Below are 20,324 nucleotides of genomic sequence, written 5' to 3' on the forward strand. Positions count from 1 at the left end.
TACCATCAAAAGTGGACTAGAAAAAAAATGTGGTACACATACACAACAGAATATTATGCAGTCATAAAAAAGAACAAAATCATGTCCTTTGCAACAACATGGATACAGCTAGAGACCATCACAGAAACAAAAAACTGAATACTACATGTTGTCACTCATAAGCGGGGCCTAATCACTGGTCACATGAGTACAAAGATGCAACAACAGATGCTGGACACTGCTAAAGAAGGTAGGAAGAGAAGAGGGATAGACATCATATAACACACTGGGTACCAGGTCCACTACCAGGGAGAGAGGATCCTCTAGAAGCCCAAACCTCACCTGCATGCAACTTACTTATGTTGAAAATCCTCACATATACCCTACAACTCTAAAGTAAAATAATAAAATAAATAGAATGCAAAAAAAATTCTAAATATAACTGAGGTGCACAGAAAAAAATTCAGAAAAGATCTCTTACCATCACTGACACAGCTGACTGCCTACCAAAAATCCATTCCTAACCACACCATTCTTTCTAATGGAATCTGCATTTTGGTTTTTTTAGGGATTTTTTTTTGGAGGTGTCTATTTTCCTCTGTATGGCTCTATCCACATCTCCAAAACCTAGCTCCTAGCTGGTCTAAAATTTGTCAGGGTAGTCTCATGCTTCTTGACAATAACTACTTTAAGGGTGTGAGGTAATTCTGGTGAGTAAGACAAGAAAATGTATTAGAGAAAAATTCCCATACTTCTAAGACAGCCACACAGAATGAGAGAGTCTCATCTTCAAGAGGCTGTCAGGACTACATATGACACTGGAAACTGCTCTAGACATTACTACCTCAAGGATGGAGCCAACTCAAGAAGGAAGGCAGAATCAAAAGAAAGCTCTACCCCTAATCATGTTATACTTTGAGCCACTCTATCTTTGAATTTATTATGACAGATAATGAACTTTATCTTGAAGTTTAAAGTCAGTTGTCAGGATTTTCTATTACTGATATCCAAAGTACTCTAATTGCAGCAAAAACAAAACAAAAAAAATACCTAACTGGTCCTAATTGATAAAAGACAGCTCTAAAGTCATCATTTTATTTAGTAAAAGGAAAACCAAAGTTACTTCTGAAGATATTTTTTAAAACTACTCCCCAGGCAGTTCTTCAGTGCTTTACTAAGCTAAGTGAGTATCTCTAAAGTAATTGTCAAATGTTCTAAAGGTGACACTTATAATTACAAAACACAGGGGAAAAAAAAAAAAAGGATAAGGTGAACTACAAGAAAAACAAAGAATTTTGTGTAGGGACCTAACTCTAAATGATTTTAGGCCAAATGATAATGGCCTAAAGCCAAACAAAATTAATAAAATAAACTGATATTCAAGATTAACTAATTTCAATGGCCCAGTGTCAATACCAAACTAAAAGTACTTAAATAAATGCCCCAATTACTAATTTCTTTAACCACTAGAAATTATGTTTCTTAGAATTCCAGATTTTTCACTTGTTTGAATTTGACCTTTTACTTTCTGTCCTACTATTGTCAGGAATACATACTAAAATATACTGTCTTAGGCTTTTTCATTGCAAAATTAATTAGAGTAGTGACCCTGTGTGCTTCTTCAAAGTTACCATGAGGGTAAAGACTCTGAGTCTAGCAAGCATTTAATCTATTTGCTGGATTAAGTTCCAGATTCCCACAGGGTTACTGCTTTTCTAGGTTTAGTCTTCAACTACATGAAATGTTTAAATTTGAATCTGTGTCTAATAAGGTCAAGATCACCATTTTCATAAACGTAACATGCTTTAGAAGAACTTCAATTTATAATACTAATTAAAAGATTTCTCTCAATTTACAGAAATATCCTCTAAGAAGATATCTGAAGAAGAAGAAATACTTGATAGGAATAATAGAATGTGTTTACAACGCTTAAGGGTTCTATCCTTCAGATTCTTCTTTGAATGTCCACAGGACTACTTTGACTCCTTATTTGTATACACTGAAACATCAAAAACCTATCTAATGTTACTTTTCAACAAAAAAAGTAATTAAACTTATAGCGAAATCAATTTCTAAGCCCAACATACAAAGTTAGAACAAAATTTATTTAATCCCTCCCAAAAAAACTAAGTTAATGGCAGTTTTAGGGTACATAAAGTATTTTCTGCTAAAAATACATATATTTCAAAAAAAATATTCAGTAATACTGAATTTTCAATGTTTTTTTAACCAATTAATGGGAAAATGTTAATTTTTATACTACAAAAAATAATTTATACCCACCTCTGTGAATAATTTTCAAGTTTTCTTTTAAGTGGTTTAGTGCTTTCACAGTCTAGGGAGAAAAAAGGGAGAGATGGGATAAACAACTTGTTTTTTTATGCAACCAGCACAATAGTTTACAAGTTAAATCCCACGGAGCCCTCTGCATATATTCAAAACTTCTTATTTCAATATTGTGTCCATCATTTTTATGTTAACCAAAGATGTTGAATGATAATTTTAGATCTGAAAACTTGGTTGCTTTTACATGCTATTCCTTCACAGCTTTAAAAAAAAAAGTGACTTATAATTGATTTTAAAAGTCATTAAAAATTTTTAGCATGTTTTTTGTATCTCCAATCTGAAATTTGCAAAAATAAAAATGCTACCAAAAAAATTAATGGGCAGGTTCCATTCTCTATAGTAATTAATAAGTTTTCCAAATTTTCCAGCTGCTCAAAATCACTCATCCTTATTAGATGATGAGCCTTCAAAGTAATTTTTGTAGAGCCAATATACCTCTGCTCAGCCAATGTGGCAATTTATCCAGAAATTATCCTGTTACTTGATCACTAGTTATGATCAGAAAATCATATTTCTTCAGAGAGGTTGGGAACAGAGAAACAATCTCAAACTTAAAAAGAACAAAATAACAGGCCAACAATTTCCTGTAAAGTCGTCTCTTCTCTTATCAAGCTGCTGGGTATGAGAAATACAGAACACAGAAATGTGTATTGTTTCAAATAGCTATGCTTATGTGTTCGCTGGTTTATTAATCAGCAAGAAGAGACAATACAAAGTAACTGTAAATGTGTGCTTAATAGAAGGTGATCACTAAGTCTGGAATCACAGGCAAATATGTAATAAATATTTTATTAGTGTATATATTATTTATATTGTAAATATGATAAAATAATTTTCTCTCTGTTTTTCAACTGTTAAGACCATCTTTTTGTATAGTGGTTAAGAGCAGGGTTCTGGTATCAGGCTGCCTGTACTTAATTCATTTGCAACTTATAACTGTATACACTTCAAAGCAAGTTAATGATTTAATCTCTCCATGCTTCGGATTATCATTTATAAAAATGCAGTAGCACTATTTTACCACAGAGAGTTGCTAAGAAGATTAAATATTATAAAATCTTGATTTGATGTCCCCCTAAAACATTTAAAAGCTATTATTTTTCTATGATTATAATTACTGTGAACAGTAACAAGTTCTAATATAGCACTGGTTTGGTATACTGGAGATGGCTAAACTGATCAATGTAAAATTTCATACCCATATGAATAATTAGTAAGTTTCTAGTCTAAGTTAGCTACTTTTCACACAATTAGGTGAAAGGATATATATCTTTAAAATTTATCTCATAAAACATTTAAATTTAATCATTAATTTGGCAAAGTGACTTAAAATATTAAAATAAAGCCTATGAATCTTAAAATGATGACTACTGCTGAAATCAATTTTTAAAAATCTAGTTATATGCACACATCTCTTACAACTAAAATACAGTTCAGAAACTATGTTTTTAACCAGTCTTATCAACCTTTAATGATTAAATAGGATAAATTAGCAATTGGCAAGTAGAATATATCAGAGGGGAAGTATGCAGGCAAGGAAAAACTAGGAAATTACATGCAACCAGAGTTATCTTTACTACATCAACAAACCTAGGGCATGCCATTAGCTCAGATTCTCAGGAGTTTCTAAGAATCTTATTAATTTTGCTCTATTAAACATAAATTACCTTTCCCCTTTAGAAAAAAATTTATAGACAATATTTGTCAAGTAGAAGATTGAGAGCACAAAAGAGAAAGTGATCATGAATTCACTTTCGAAACTATAGACACACATACAAAAGAGTACCTATTTTCTTTTCTGGTCCTCTGGTAAAAGTGAATTGACCACATTAGTAGTATGCTGGTTCCTGAAACTGCTAGTCAACATTTAAAAAAGTTTAGACTGAATAACAACCCAAATCTTAAATTACAGTAAACACGTTTCTTCTAAAGGCTTTAATCATGGGGCTTCAAAGAGACAGCTGTGATTCTGATTAATTTTGGGATAAGTGTGGTATTAAAACATATTTAAAAATAGTTAAAGCAATAGGAAAAAAAGAAAAGAAAATTTCCTAGTCTTACAGCACAATCTGTTATGATTCACTGATATTCGAATAAATAAATAAAAACTAGTATTTACCTAGACCATATTTTGACAAATGTTCTTATGATTAATTGTGTTAACTATGCCACAGAAATGACTTTGTCTTTTATTTGAACTACAAATTATTTTACAGAAGGTCAATATCCAGTGAAGGATATTCAGGTAAGTGCATTTCAAACCCCAGTAGCACCTTTATATAACTATATATACAATGAACAATTTGAAAACCAGGTACTTACTGCTAAAGTGATTTTTCCTAAAATTTCTTCTGGAATAACATCATCTAATACACTATATACATATTTGTAAAACTTATCAAACGAGGTAGACATGAGTTCCATACAGATCCAACAGTCACCCTATAAAATAACATAAAGCTGTTATTCTTATATATCTTAAGTACCATCCGCCTTTACTTAAAATAGAAACACAATTAGAAAAAAAAAGCAATCTTACTATTCTTTTTTGTTTTTAATTTCAAACTAGTAATAATTTTTGGTTCCTCATTAAAGCTCTGAGTAGAATATTCTACTCAAACACAAACTTCTAACACAAACTATGGTATTAAGGCCAATTTTCTCCCATCTTAATTGCATGGGCAGGGATAGTCTTGCATAGAAAACTTTTGTGCTTATATAAAAGTTTCAAATTTTGCTGTAATAGAAGATAAAAACAGGAATTATGTAGAAATCATTCATTCTCAATAATGAAGAGGATAGATGACAATAACCTTAAGAAACTATATAAACTTCTTAAATTAGCCAACAAAAGGAGAAAAAATACATAAAGCAAACCCCATGCCTCAAGACCCTGCTCAAATGTTACCTTCTACATGAGGTCACTGTAACTAACGGAAAAGTACAAGTTACAGCATTCTCTTACCCTGCTATGTTCTGTGAAGCCTTCATCAATCTCCTAATATAAAGTACAATTTACTTATTTATTATGTTTGTCATAAAGCTTCCCTACTAGAATGTAACATCCACCAGACATAGGCTCAATTAATATTTGTTAAATGACTAGATGCTAGCTATTATTAAACTGAATTGTTTAAATAAATAAAATAAATGTGTTGATATAGTTTGATAGAATCATTCCATCACTGGAAATGTAACTAAACAAATGTTCTATAAGTTACAACAACAAAAAGAAGTAAAACTAGAAACCAACGACCTATCACACAATATGAAATGGTACAATATTAAAGAGGTTATCTAAAATTAAATTAAACAATTTATAGTTTTCAACTAGTTTTAAGTTAAATTCCTTGAAACCTATACAATTCATGAGCGGTATGCACAAGAATCATGAAAAAATGAAGAATATATGCAGATACCACGATTATACAAAGTACAAGACATGCATATGAAAAAGGACTACAAAGTACCTTTTGAAAGTGAATATACAACCAAGATGATGACAAAAATTACCTTAAACAATTTTGTATGTTGCCAATTTATAAATACAAGTGTAACTTCAAGGATTATCTACTTATTAATCTTTTCACCATCAATTATATGATCATTATTATACAATCCTTCTATCCCTGGATTGATATATGAGATTAATTCCTCTTAAAGTAAAATAACTTGCCCAGAACAACACTGCTCATTAATTATAAACCCATGAATAGAATTCAGTTTCCCTGACTTTTTTCTTCTACCAATACTTACAATGCAAGTAAACTTATTTTTATAGAGAGAGAACATATGTTGTGATCATTATTGAAATGAGCAGTCTTACAATAGGACCACCCTAGAACACTCATTTGGGGTACATAGCTACAAAGAATACATTTTTGTAAAGCATATTTGACATAGTAAACTTTAACTTATATTTTCTGTATTTAAGTCTTTCTTATCTCTCTAAGTCTCTTTTTCTTTAGAGTGCTCTGGGAGAATGGAATAACAAGATCCTGATAAAACCAATAACGTACTTGTATATCAACAATAATCAATTAGAAAATGTTGAAAAAGATATCATTTATTATAAAAAATAAAAACTGTGACTTATAGTTTAAGTCTTATAGACTATATTACATAATTATATTTTTATTTTCACTATAATGAAAGTCTGTGACATAACTTTTATTTTCATTATGAATGGTATTCTAAAAAAATAGGATAAACCTTTATGAAAGTAAGTATAAAATGTTACTAAAGGACAAAGGAATAACCTAAGAAAATGGAGCAGTACATCATGTTAACAAACATGAAGACTCAAGATCATAAATATGTCAAATTCTCCCAAGTTAATCTAAGAATTCAATTAAATTCTAATCAAAATTTTCATGGACCTAAACAAGTTGATTCTAAAGTTTATATTAAAAAGTAGAGCCAAGAATGGCTGTGACTATTTTAAAGAAAAGGGACTGACAGACATCTTATAAAACTATCACAATTAAACAATAAATATACCAATGGAACAGATTGATTCAAAAGTCCATGCGTGTGTAGAAATTTGATATATGATAGATATAACAAAGCAAATAGTGGCAAGAGAATGGATTATTCATGAATGCCAATGGGCCCACTGGTCTTCTATATAGAAAAAAGTCAAATTAGATCCTTACATCAAATTATTCACAAATATAAATATGATAGCTCCTAAATGAATCTTGTGAAAAGCAAAAGTTTAAAATGTTTTTTATAAGAGTTCTTCATAACTTCAGTGTAGGAAAAAATTTCTTCCCAAAACACACAAAAAAATCACAAATGATAAGACCTATTACATTTAATTCCATTATAATGAATAATTATGTATGATCATATCAAAAATTTAAAACTAAGACAAAAGCCAGGCACAATGGCTCATGACTGTATGTATCCCTAGCACTTTGAGAGGCCAAGGCAAGAGGATTGAGCCCAGGAGTTCAAAAGCAGCCTAGGTAACATAACTAGATCTTGTCTCTATTAAGAAAAAAAAATCAAAATATTAGCTAGGCATGGTGGTGCATGCCTTATAGTCCCAGCTACTCAGAGGCTGAGGCGGAAGGATAGTCTGGACCCAGGAAGTTGAGGTTACAGTGAGTTGTGATTGTGACACTCTACTCCAGTCTGGGTGATAGGGTGAGACTGCAAAATTAACTAATTTGATTAATTAATTAAAATAAAGAAGGTAAGCATTTACTTGGATGTAAAGACAAAAGATCAGTACCTTCAATAATAAGCAGCTATGCTAAATTAATCAGGAAAAGGTAAAACTTCATAGAATAATGCCATGGGGATACAAATAAGCACTTAACAGAGGAAAAAACAAAATAAAACCTCAACACACATAAAAAATTATGTATCTCACCAATCAGGGGAATGTAATTTTAAAAGTCCAATACCATTTTAAACAATCTGACTGCCAAAAATTAATATTACCAAATATTATTAAGGTCAGAAAAAAGGAGATATATGACAGTAAATGCTGACAGCCTACTCAGTAAGCATTTCCTCTTTCCTATGTACCATGTACCTGGCTAAAATCTACATTTCCCAGTCAAACACAGAGGGGGCAGCCAATGAGATGTCAACACAAAATAACTGGTTCACGACTCCAAAAAAGTCCTTTCAGCTCTTCCTTTTATCTTCCTTCATGTGGACATGATAGCTGAACTCTAGGAGCCAACTTGGACCATGAGGTAATCTTAATAATTGAAACAACAAAGTATGCAAGCCATTACTGACACCTGAATACAATTTTTGATACAGAAATTCTCACTCATTATTGGTGTAAATATAAGTCAGTACTCAGTGTGAATACATTCATATCATGTAACCTAGCAGCTATATTGCCAGGGACATACTCTAAACAATCTGTACCCTGAGTTGTCAAGGAGACATACGAAACAATTGTTCATCTTTGCATTGTTTAAAATTATAAAAAACTAGAAAAAATCTACATTAGGATTATTTTTGAAGATAATATGACATACTTAATCATCAGAATACTACATAGCAGTTCAAATTAACCAAATCGATATATAATAAATATATATTTACATAGTTACATCTTGAAAACTGTATTGAAGAAAGTGCACAATGGAGGATAAATATAGGATTCTATTTATTTAAACTCTGAAAATACATAAAGCAATATTACATAACATGTAGAGAGAAATGCATATGCGAAAAACCTAAACAAACAAACAGAGAGAAACATCAAATTCAAGGCAGTGTTTAGATCTGGAGACTAAAAGGGGAATGTTATGAGGGTTTTAACTGTATTTATAAGGTTTAAGTCAGACAAAGAGCAATTACATCAAAATGCTACTATATTAAATCTGTGGTTTGGTTGTATTCCTCTGTAATTTTCCGTATGTTTGAAATCTTTCATGGTTTAAAATAAGCATGGAACATCTTTAAAAAATCAAAGAAAGAAAAGCCAATTAAGCAAAAATAAACAGAAGGAGATCAGAATAAAACCCCACAACAAGCCCCCCCCCCAAAAAAAAAAAGCAAGTAAAAAGTCAGTACAAAAAATCATGTAACTGGGCTGGTTCACTGAGATGGTCAACACAATTGGTAAACCTCTTGCCAGACTAATCAGGAAGAAAAAGAGAAGACAGAAATTACCAAATATCAGAAACAAGTACGAGGGAGAGGAGCAATGGGAGGAAGAGAGAAACAGCATTACTATAGATAGATTCTACCAAGATTAAATGAAAATTATAAACAACTTTATTCCAAAAAATTGGATAATTCAGACGAAAGGGACAAATTTCTTCAAAGAAACAGACTACCAAAGATCATTCACACAAATAAATCTCCAAATTCAACTGGCTTCACTGGTGAATTCTACCAAATAGTTACATTAGAAATAAAAAGAATTCTATATAAATTCTTCCAGAAATTGAAAAAGAAAATACTTCCCAACTATTTGTATATATTAGTCACAAGGGGAAACCGCTTTTTTAAAAAATATAGCATAAAAATTAAATACTTAAGGATAACTCTAGCAAAAACATGAAAGACTTGTACAGTGAATACTACAAAATATTGCTGAGAAAAAAATTAAAGAATATGTAAATAAATAGAGTGAGATACCATGTTAATGGGTCATTAGACTTAATATTATTAAAATGTCAATTCTCCCCCTAATTGAACTACAAATTCAGCATAATCTCAATTAAAAAAATCCCAGCAGGGATTCTTTTTTTTTTTTTTGGTAGAAATTGACAAGCAGATTCTAAAATCCACATGACAGTGGAAAGAATCTGAAAGACCCAAATTAATTTTTGAAAGAATAAAGTCTAAGGACCAAGGCTTCCAAATCTGAAAACTTTCTATAAAGCCAGAATAGTCCACAACAATGTGGGATTAGTCCAAAGACAAAAAAAAAAAGATCAACAGAACAGATTAAATAGTTCAGAAATAGACCTACATATGTATGGGCAACTGATTTCTGACAAAAATATAAAGGATAGCCACATACAAAAAAAAAAAAAAATCAACCCATAGCTCTTACCATGTATAAAAACTAACTGCAATCAAAAAATCAGCTGGGCGTGGTAGTGCATGCCTGTAATTCTGGCTACTTGGAAGGCTGAGGCAGAAGGATCGATCCGCTGGAGCCCAGCAGGTCGAGGTTGCGGTGGCCGGAAGCGGCCACTGCACTCCAGTCTGGGCAACAGAGTGAGACTCCAACACAAAAAAAAAACAAAAAACAAGAATACGAAAAGAGGCTGGGCACAGTGGTTCAAGTCCGTAATCCCAGTACTTGGAAGGTCAAAGCCAGGGCATTACATTACTTGAGCCCTGGAGTTCATACCAGCCAAGATAACATAATGAGACCCTGTTTCTACCAATAAATTAAAAAATAAAAATAAAAAAATTAGCCAGGCACAGTACTGCATGTGTGCTTGTAGTCCCACTACTCTGGAGGTTGAGGTGGAAGGATCACTTGAGTCCAGGGGTTTAAGGCTATGGTGAGTTGGGATCATGCTACTGCACTCCAGCCTGGAAGACAGAGTGAGACCTTGACTTTAAAAAAATAGATGATAGATATAGATACAGATACAGATATAGATATAGATATAGAGGGGGAGAGGGAGAGAGAGAGAGAAACTACACGGAGAAAATATCTGCAAACCATTTATCTGATAATAAGCTTGTATTCAGAATACATCTTTAAAAAAAAAAACTCCCAAAACTGAAAACAAAAAACTCAATTTTTAAAAAAATGTACAACATATTTTAGCAGGAACTTCATTGAAGAAGATATATGGTTGGCAAATAAGCACGTGAGAAGAGTTAACACTGTAAGTTATTACACAAATGCAAATTAAAACTACAAAGATATTCCATTGTATATCCATTAGAATGGCTAAAGTTTAAAAAGTCAGACCATACCAAGTGCTGAAAAATATACAGAAGAAATGGAGCTCAAATAAACTACTGGTGTAAGTATACAATGGTGCAATAACTTCAGAAAACAATTTGCCCTTTTTTTTTTTTTTTTGAGTAGGAGTCTCACTCTGTCACCCAGACTGGAGTGCAGTGGCCGCTGCCAGCCACCACAGCCTCAACTTGCTGGGCTCCGGCAATCCTTCCACCTCAGTCTTCCGAGTAGCCAGAATTATAGGCATGCGCTACCACACCCGGCTAATTTTTTGATTTATTGTAGAGATGAGGGCTCACCAAGTTGCCCAAGTGGGTCTCGAACTCAGGCAATCCACTCACCTCAGCCTCCCAAGGCACGGGATTACAGGCTGAGCCACCAAGCCCGGCTAATTTGCCTTTTTTTTCAAGTTAAACTTATACCTACCACATAATCTATTCATTCCACTCCCAGGCATTTACCACGGGAAAATAAAAACATATGTCCACACAAACATTTGTACATGAATGTGCAAATCAACATTATTTATAATAGACAAAAACTAGAAACAACCCAAATGTCCACCAACAGGTAAATAAGTAAAAAATTAATGGTATATCTGCATAATGAATTATTACAAATAGTACTCACCAATACAAATAAACTAACTATTGGTTAATACATAGTACAACATGAATTGCAAAATAATTATGCTGAGTGAAAGAAGACAAACCAAAAAAGGAAAGTACATACTATATGATTTCATTTATATACAAACTAGAAAATACAAATTATTTTAGTGGCAGAGAGCAGATCAGTGGGTGCTTAAGGATGTGGACAGCAGAGAAGTCACATGTATTACATATGGGGCACAAGGAAACTTGTGAGTGATGGATATACTCATTATCTTGATTTTGGTGATAATTCTACAGGTGTACACATTTGTTCAAGCATATCAAACTGTAGTACATTTTAAGTATGTGCAGTTTATTGCATGTCAATTTTTACCTTCATAAGCTATATTTAAAACTTGCAAGGTGAAAGAAAAGGTATAGATGAGGAGTGGAAGTACGAATAGAAAGCGAGAAGGTAACTAATTTCAGCCAGTATAACTGCCTTCTATTAATACGGTGAACTTCTATAATCACAAGTTACTAAGAAGAGTACTTCCTGTAATATATTTATATATAAATTAAATCAATAAATTAAATAATATACATTTATATCCAACTTCAAAGAATGTTTGAAGTAAGAGCTTACTTGCTATTGCACTCTCAAATTTTATGTATTTCAAGTCATTTTTAAGTGACACTTAAAAATTTCAGCATTGATAAAATAAATGGTAGATATTTTTGTAAGCTGTAGGCTAAAAGTTATTTCCATTATTCAATACTATCTCCCCATCTACAAAATCTAAAAATGACTTTTAGAAACTTATGCAACTGAGTATCCTAATAATTTATCTAAATCAAATCCAAGATGTACTTTGGGCTTTTTATTCACGTTTAGTTCCATCCTAGAAGGATCCTAGAAGGATACATAGTTGAAGATAATGGCAACACATAGCTACCAATATCAGTATTAAGTGTTGTTTACTGCTCTAAATAAAATTATAAGACTTTCAGAGGCTCAACACTACCCAACAGCAAGATTAGTTTCTAAATAGTAAAACTACCATTAGATCCAGCAATCTCATTACTGGATATCTACCCAAAGGAAAAGAAATCTTTATATCAAAAAGATACCTACACTCATATGTTTATCACAGCACTATTCACAAAAACAAAGAGATGGAATCAATCTAAGTATCCATCAATAGATGACTGGATAAGGAAAATGTGATATAGACACACACCCACACACACACAAACACACACACATACAATGGAATTCTAGTCAGAAAGAAAAAGAATGAAATCATGTCTTTTGCGGCAACACAAATAGAACTAGAAGCCATTATCTTCAGTGAAACAATTCAGAAACAGAAAGACAAAGACCACATGTTGTAACTTTTAAGTGAGAGCTAAATAATGTGTACCCGAGGACCTAAAGTGTGGAATGATAGACCTTGGAGACTTGGAAGGGTGGGGGAGGTGAGAGGAAAATGGACAATTAGTACTTACTTAATGGGTACTATGTACATTATTTGAGTGATAGAAACAAAGCCCAAAATTCACCACTAGGCAACAAAACCATGTAATAAAATTGCATTTGTACCACTTAAATTTATAAAAATAAAAATTTAAATAAATAAATAGTAGCTGCAAGAATACGAAAAAGAACATCTCACAAGCCCCTCAATTGATGGCTGACTGAACCAGACCAAGAGCTAAAGTCTAGTGGCTGTATAAATTATATGAAATGAAATCCCTGGAGGACCTCACACAGTAACAGAAATTAAATGTACTGTCTCTTAGGTAAGGTAAAAAGTCCTGACTACATACATTTCTATTATTTCCTTTCATAAACCCATTTGTACCTATTATTGGAACTGAAGTTCATGTCACCAAAATGATTATAAGTTGTCAATTTCAAAAGAAAAATGTTTCTCTAAACTCTTATTAAAACTGCTTAACATTTTTAATCTTTGTAACTTCAGGAAATACAGATTATTCTGTCTTTAAAGGTGAACTTTCTGCTTTTCTAAGACTTATTCTGCTTTTCTAAGACTTTTATTACTTGAAAGTACCTATTACTTCATTCATTCTAAAATTTGAGGAGAAAGTTCATGCTTCATCTACTTAACCATTTTATGACTTCATACACCTTAAATATGTAATTCCTATGCCTTCATTTTATCATCCTCAAAAATCATAATGTTAAGAAAGCATATTTTTTAATGAGGCTAAAAGCTCTTCATCTCTGGATCATTTATAATACAATAGAAGGAACAGTGACAATTCTGTCTCTGCAGTCCTCTTTGCCACTTATTGACTGTGTAACTCTTTTCATATTAATATTCCAAATCTTACTTTCCTCTCTGGAAAAAAGGAAATACTATCACCAAATTCCCTAAGACTACTGAGAAGACAGCATGTGAAACCTATAAAGCATTCAATAGATATTAGTGCTTACAGCTGCGTATCCCTACTTTCTTTAACCTTCCAGAGATACAAAACCAAATTTTATCAGTTATCTATGATAAGGAACCATAGGATGCTGTTCAGATACTATTCTAAGTTTTTCCACTTTGTTTCCAATTCTTTGCGAATAACCATAGATATCACTTACTCTGCCTTTCTTTCATACAATCAGATTCCTAAACTATCTAGCCTGGGCTATATTTCTAAATGGTGCTTTAATGAATAATGAAATAAACAAGAGAAAAGAACTGGCATATTCCAGCACTACAGAGGTCATTTAAGGTTAAGGTAGAGCCAGTGGGAGTCCATAGCGATAATGAAGACAGCACTGAAAAGTTAACTGTAGAATCTAGTTGGGAGAGAAATCCAGTCAGTTCCTAAATAACTACGGTTCTGCAATTAATTTCAAGAGTAAAGTGACCAGATGATTTAGTAACTGTGAAGGAAAAGTTTATAGTTTGGGGATGAAGGAAGGAGGAGGAGATAGCAACATTATTATGCAACATGAGAAAAGTTCCAGATTCATGAGTTTATAAATAGAATAACATTACATAATACGTAGGTCCAGGATATAGTCATGCACATGCATATGTGACTGCATGTGGATGTGATGTGATGTAATGCTGATGTAAAATCAAGAAGAAAGCTAAATCCAATGCATCTGGCCTTAATAATAAATATTCAAGTCATTACAAAGTACAAGGAAAGAAGAAGAAACTACATGAGTCTAGAATTAGCAGTGATTCAACAAAGAAATGGGCTCTACTGTGAAGCAGAATGCTTCATTACTAGAGTTGACTTGTAAGAGCACAGAAAATAAATAAATCATTTCAGAAGTGGGTTGAGGATTAACTAACTGCTAATACCTTTTTCAATTACAAGATTTCATACATTTCTATTCAGTGCTGCATTCAGACCGGTTTGTGTTTTTTAAAATCATTTTTAAAGCCAATAACACAAAAATCCCAAGACCACACTCTGTGATCCAGTCCTCAAAAGGAATGGGAAAGTTTTTCTTACCAATTCATAACAACCCAACCAGCTCATCCTAACATTTCAAAATGAGAATGGTATATTTTTAAGAGTATTTAAAATGCTTAACAGCTCAAGTCCTATTCAACTAACCAATATAATTTTTTACAATAGTCCAGGATACCATAATGAATTTTGATTTTCTTTACAGCTCCAGCTCTACCCTCATCCCAAATTCACTTCTACACTTCAGGCAATTGTATGACTGGAAATGAGCAAGTGGATTGACAGATGGAGGCAGAAGTGATAACCCATGTTGGGATATAAAATAATTAGAGGCCAAAAGAAGAAACATGATTATGAGACTAAGAAATTAGAGTTCTGATTTCTATACAAAAACCTGGGTAAGAGAATTAGAAAAAAAAAATTTCTAATGTAACTGTTAATCTCCATGGTTGTTGAATTATATATAGGTGGGGGAAAATAAATGTTTACATTAAATGCAAATATATTTGATGACAAAATTAGTCAAAGTTTTTAAAAGGTAGGAGGAGGAGGGTAGAAAAGGTAGCTCAAGGTCCAAAGAGAATGTAAACCTATGGGAAAAGAGCTGACATTTTAGAAGTCAGCTGATTTTCCAGGTTCCTAAATGATGATCATCCCTTACCACCCTCTCCCCCAAAATAAGTGACAGAAGTTAATTGTAGATTATCAAGGCTATATACTAAAATATAAATAGTAACTTATTACTAATGTATGGCATTTAAATGAAGATTAGAATCTAATTCTACCATCTCATTTGTCTCAATTAGATATTCATTTATCAGCTAAAACCCAGTTTATTCCTACCTCTCTGAAGAGTGCACCATAAAACTGAACAATGTATGGACAATCACTACTCCGCATTACTACATCCAAATCCATAAGAAGTTGTTTTTGTTCTTTTTCATCCACTGTTGATCGAATTCTCTGGAAAAGAATGACAAAGGATGTCATAAAAACATAAAACAATTTTAGAAACCTGAAAAAACCTCTACCACAAGACTAAAAATTACTAAGCAAATCTCATAAATACTAACCAGACATGAAAATTATCATATTTTCTTATACTTTACAAGAATCATTTTATCACAGAAAATTTAACAAAATAGCACTCAGGAATTCTTTTAAGGGCACAGGACTATTTAACTATAAGCATTTACTAATAATATTGGGAATTAAGCAACAAAGTTCTTGAATGGTGTAAATTAACCCTCATATATAAAGAAAATTATAATGAGTTATGACAGTATTCATATGAATAATTATGGGTAGCCTCATACATACTTTCTAATCACCATTCCCAAATTGTATGGAATCTAGGGATCCAATGCAAAAATATCCCTCTTCACTGCCTAGCATCGTCATACCATAGCATCCTCATTCACAAAAGATGGGAAATAGTCCAGAGAAAAAAATAAGTACTAGGAGAGAAGTAGTGCACAGACAAGAATTCAAGTCTCCCAAATCCTAGACGAGGACTCTCTCCTTTCACCACACTGTCTAAACATTAAAAATAATAAGTTCCACCTGACTCTCCAACCCATGAGTCACATGCAGGGCAGCATAAACCTGTGGGGAAAAAACCAAAAAGGAGGGAACAGAGGGCTCTTATTTTTTCTGTCCCTAAGCTGATGAGGGCTTCTTCCATATACTAATTTGGCATATCCCTAACAAAGCTATACAACAATTTCTCTGCAGTTTCTAAGAGATTGCCAGAAAATATTTAAGTACTTCTTCCCACCTCCCATACAGGAACAGTATACATAGAACACAGAGGTGTTCGAAGGGACAGCACTTCCACTGCACTAGAGATACAGGAAAGAATCAAGTTCAGAAATTGTAAAGTATTAATAATAAAATGATAGTTTAATATCTAAGCATGCAAACAACTTCTGTTCTCATAAAAAGTTCACAATGTCACACCGCACCACTGTGTACAACACATAACACATACTTACAAGGCAAGTTAGTATCAAAAATTACACAAGGTGGCATATTGTCTTCCAAAGACTTCAAGGTATCTGGCAATGTTCTTGAAAGGGATGAAGGCAGTCAATTAAATTCCTGAGCCCATTTTACAGAAGAGAAGCCAGAGGCACAAGGAGATACAAAAGATGTATTCCATATGACATGAGAACAAGCAGTTGTTTAAGGAGTAGAAGTAAGTTCTCTTGGTTTCACTTTTGACACTAAATGAAGAAGTCTAAATATTCTAAACAAATTTAATTTTGCTACTTAAAATGTACAGCTTGCTAGCTACAGTATTTCAGAACAAATAAAATTTGTTGATTGGCATCTATCTTATATACATGGATTTATCTAAAATCTTTACATTGAATGCCACTGCCCAGATAACCACGGAAAACAAGAATTTAAACAGGAACAAAATAAGACTATTTCTGTAGTTAAAAAATTTCCTTTCTTTCTCTCTGTCTATATTTTCATAATTTGAGGATTAATAATATTGCTTTTAAATCAACATCAGCATAATGTATAGTCAAAAGGACATTTTTTAAAAGTCAAAATATCCCAGAGGGATGACTTGTATTTGTTCAAAACGTGACACTGATATTTTTGTAAACACTTTAATTATATTTATACCTGTTTTTAAAAAACTCTCAAAGTTTAGCTGTGAAAATACTAATTCAGTAAGGTAATTATTTTTTAAAGAAACAATAATTCCATATATCTAAATTTAAAACAAACTAAGAGTTCTTCATTAGAAACAAGCAGAAAGGAAAAACCAAATGGCCCTTTGGTTGGGGAAAGATTTCTACCTACTATTTAAAAAATGCTCACTATTAAAAGGATTAAAAACTTAGTTTTTTTCTGTTTTTACTTGTATGAGCATATTGGCAAATATGAGTTCAAACACACACACACACACACACACACACACACACTTAAAAACACTATTTTAAAAGATGTCCTCGCCAGGCTTGGTGGTGCTTGCCTGTAGTCCCAGCTACTGGACAGGCTGAGGTGAGAGGATCCCTTGAGGCCAGAAGTTCAAGACAAACCTGGGCAACACTGCAAGACCCATATCAAAACAAACAAACAAACAAACAAGATATCCTCTTTGCTAGTTTACTTTTTGTTTCCCTAAACTAGTTAACGTAGTTTTCTAAATTTATATTTGTACAAACACTTATGTTCAAATCTTAGAAACATATTACAATCAAAACTTCAATAGTTGTTATTAATAGCTGACTTTTGGGAGTCAATTTCCAAAAACTCTGTTGCAGCTACAAAAAGGATACATGCTACTACATAATCTAGAGGTCTAACTGAATTTCCAGCATCTTATGGATATTAAATACTGAGATAATCCCTGACAACTGTTACTAACCAAAATGTAGAGCGAGATTCCAGCACAGCTCTAACCGTTGAGAGCATCAGCATGACAGGAAAATCTATTCATCTGTAACGTATTCTTTCATGCCACTTTTAGTACAAAATAGAACATGGAGCACCTGGATGGCCTACTAATCTAATGTGAAATTGACTGTGTTCCTGGATGCTTTTCAACAGATTAACACCGCCTCATACTCTCCAAACATTTTGTACAAGTATCTAACAGTAGGTAGAAAAGTAGCTGCTGGTATTGCATATGAATTGTTTGGGACTGAGCAAGTACAGCTAACTCTCTTAATTATACTCAAGTTTTAGGGTTAGAGCGTAACATTTATCATATGTGAGCAATTAATAAACTAAACCAATTCAAAAGGCCTAGAGAACCCCAAAAGGGAATTCATTATAAGCATATGCCTATAAAACAAGTAACTTCAAACTAATTATTTTAATTCAATAACTCAATAATTCAAGCTAAAGAATATTTAATGATGAGCAATGATTCAAATTAGAGAATACTTAGTAACAAAAGCTACTACCAAGGAAGTTTTTCTAATGGAACATCAAATAATAATAATAATAATAGCCTATGGGAAAGATTTCTAATACCTGCTACTACCTGAAATAAGCAAGTTCAGAATCTTCTACTATTAAAGGAGCACAACTACCTAAACATTGAACACATCAAAACACACTTCTTTTCCCTTCATAAAGTTGTCTAAAATCAAGAGCATAGAAAAACAAAAGTGCAGAGAAGTCAGTTATAACAACTGAAATTCTCTTGTAATCACAATGTTCAGAAACCAAATCTATTGATAAAAATGTGAATAGGAAAATTTTATTCATTTATATCATACAATTAAAAGTTTAGTCTATATGGGCTCAGCAAACCTTTCTGTCTTTTAGTAAATAGTAGAATGAAAAGGCCTCACGAAACTACAAAATATTTAAGAAAATCACCTCAAGAACATTAACTTTTTAAAAAAGTTTCATTTTCATCCAAATCTTGGAACTCATCGAAAACATTCTTTGTCTTCATTCTGGGGTTAATTGAGCTCCTTTATTTGTCACTATTTCACTAACTTAGCTTAAGTTATTACATGCCCTCAGATTAAACTGTGTTTCTTGATAAAACAACTCAAACCTCTTTTACCAATAACAAACTGTATTTTCAGGATATTTCAAGTTTAACTTTATTCAGAACACAATGTTAAAAAAAAATTTTTAATCAAAACAAGTATTACTACCCTACATATATAAGTAATTTTCTACAATGAAGAAATTTATAAACTGGAAGTTAGAAATTTTGTTAATTTGTTGTCCAAATCTGTTTTCAAGGTGGAGTATAAGCCCACTAAAGCTTTAAAAGCAGGTAAATGTAAAGAAAAACAGTATTAGATGTAAGTGAGAAATGCCAAAATGGCTCAAATTAAAAGTCACTTAGAGACACAGAGAAACTGAAATAAAGTCCCAGCTCCTTGGTTTTAGGATTTTTAGTATTATATATGGTTCTTGTACAATTAAAAACAAATTCCAAAGAGCTTCATTTTGCTTGAAGTGCCAGTTCAACTCATGCCACTGGTTGGAGTAGCCACAAATTCAGTTGCTGCAAGTTCTGTATGGAAGTTCTGCAGTGATGGAAAGTTAACAAGTCACATACAACAAGTTAAAAATTTTCAGTTAAAACTGATCCTCTTGCCTCTTTATCTCATCCAAACACAAAAATATCCACTTAGAAATGGCCCAAATCCCAAAAAATTGTTAGCTACAGAAAGGCTGCTTTCCTTCTTTCTGTGCAACGAGCCATCTAAAAGTCATTGGTAAATTTAAATTTTGACAGCTTACACTTAGCCTCATGTAAAATGCTTCAATTCTTTTTTTTTTTAAGATTGGAAAATATAATTGTTTAGAAAGTAATTAGAGAGAGACAGAGAAAGAGAGGGAGAGGAGAATCACTTCCCCAAGGTAGGGAAGAGGGCCAAAACTAGGAAACATGGTGGCCATAGCTCGAAGAGCCACATGGACAGGCCATAGCTTAACAAAGCAATGGCTAGAAAGTAAATTAGAGAGATACAGAGATAGGGAGGGAGAATCACCTGCCCAACGTAGGGGAGGGGACCAAAGCTTAGGAAAGCACAGCCTAGCCATAGCTCAAAGAACAC

General features: G+C 32.6%; 1 protein-coding gene across 2 annotated transcripts in view; it reads right to left on the reverse strand.

Annotated features, from left to right (window-relative positions):
- MAP2K4 (mitogen-activated protein kinase kinase 4) overlaps positions 1 to 20,324 on the reverse strand; it is a 107,674-nt gene that overhangs the window by 47,458 nt on the left and 39,892 nt on the right. For both annotated transcript variants that reach the window (XM_021705918.1, XM_008072028.1), the window contains exons 3-5: positions 15,619 to 15,738; positions 4,648 to 4,767; positions 2,263 to 2,314 (exon numbers count right to left, since the gene is read on the reverse strand). In XM_021705918.1, the coding sequence (XP_021561593.1) occupies positions 2,263 to 2,314; positions 4,648 to 4,767; positions 15,619 to 15,738 (292 nt within the window). The remainder of the gene's footprint in view (positions 1 to 2,262; positions 2,315 to 4,647; positions 4,768 to 15,618; positions 15,739 to 20,324) is intronic.

This window comes from Carlito syrichta, unplaced genomic scaffold, assembly GCF_000164805.1.
Source record: "Carlito syrichta isolate Samal-C Ts95f unplaced genomic scaffold, Tarsius_syrichta-2.0.1 Scaffold314819, whole genome shotgun sequence".
Classification (NCBI taxonomy): domain Eukaryota; kingdom Metazoa; phylum Chordata; class Mammalia; order Primates; family Tarsiidae; genus Carlito; species Carlito syrichta.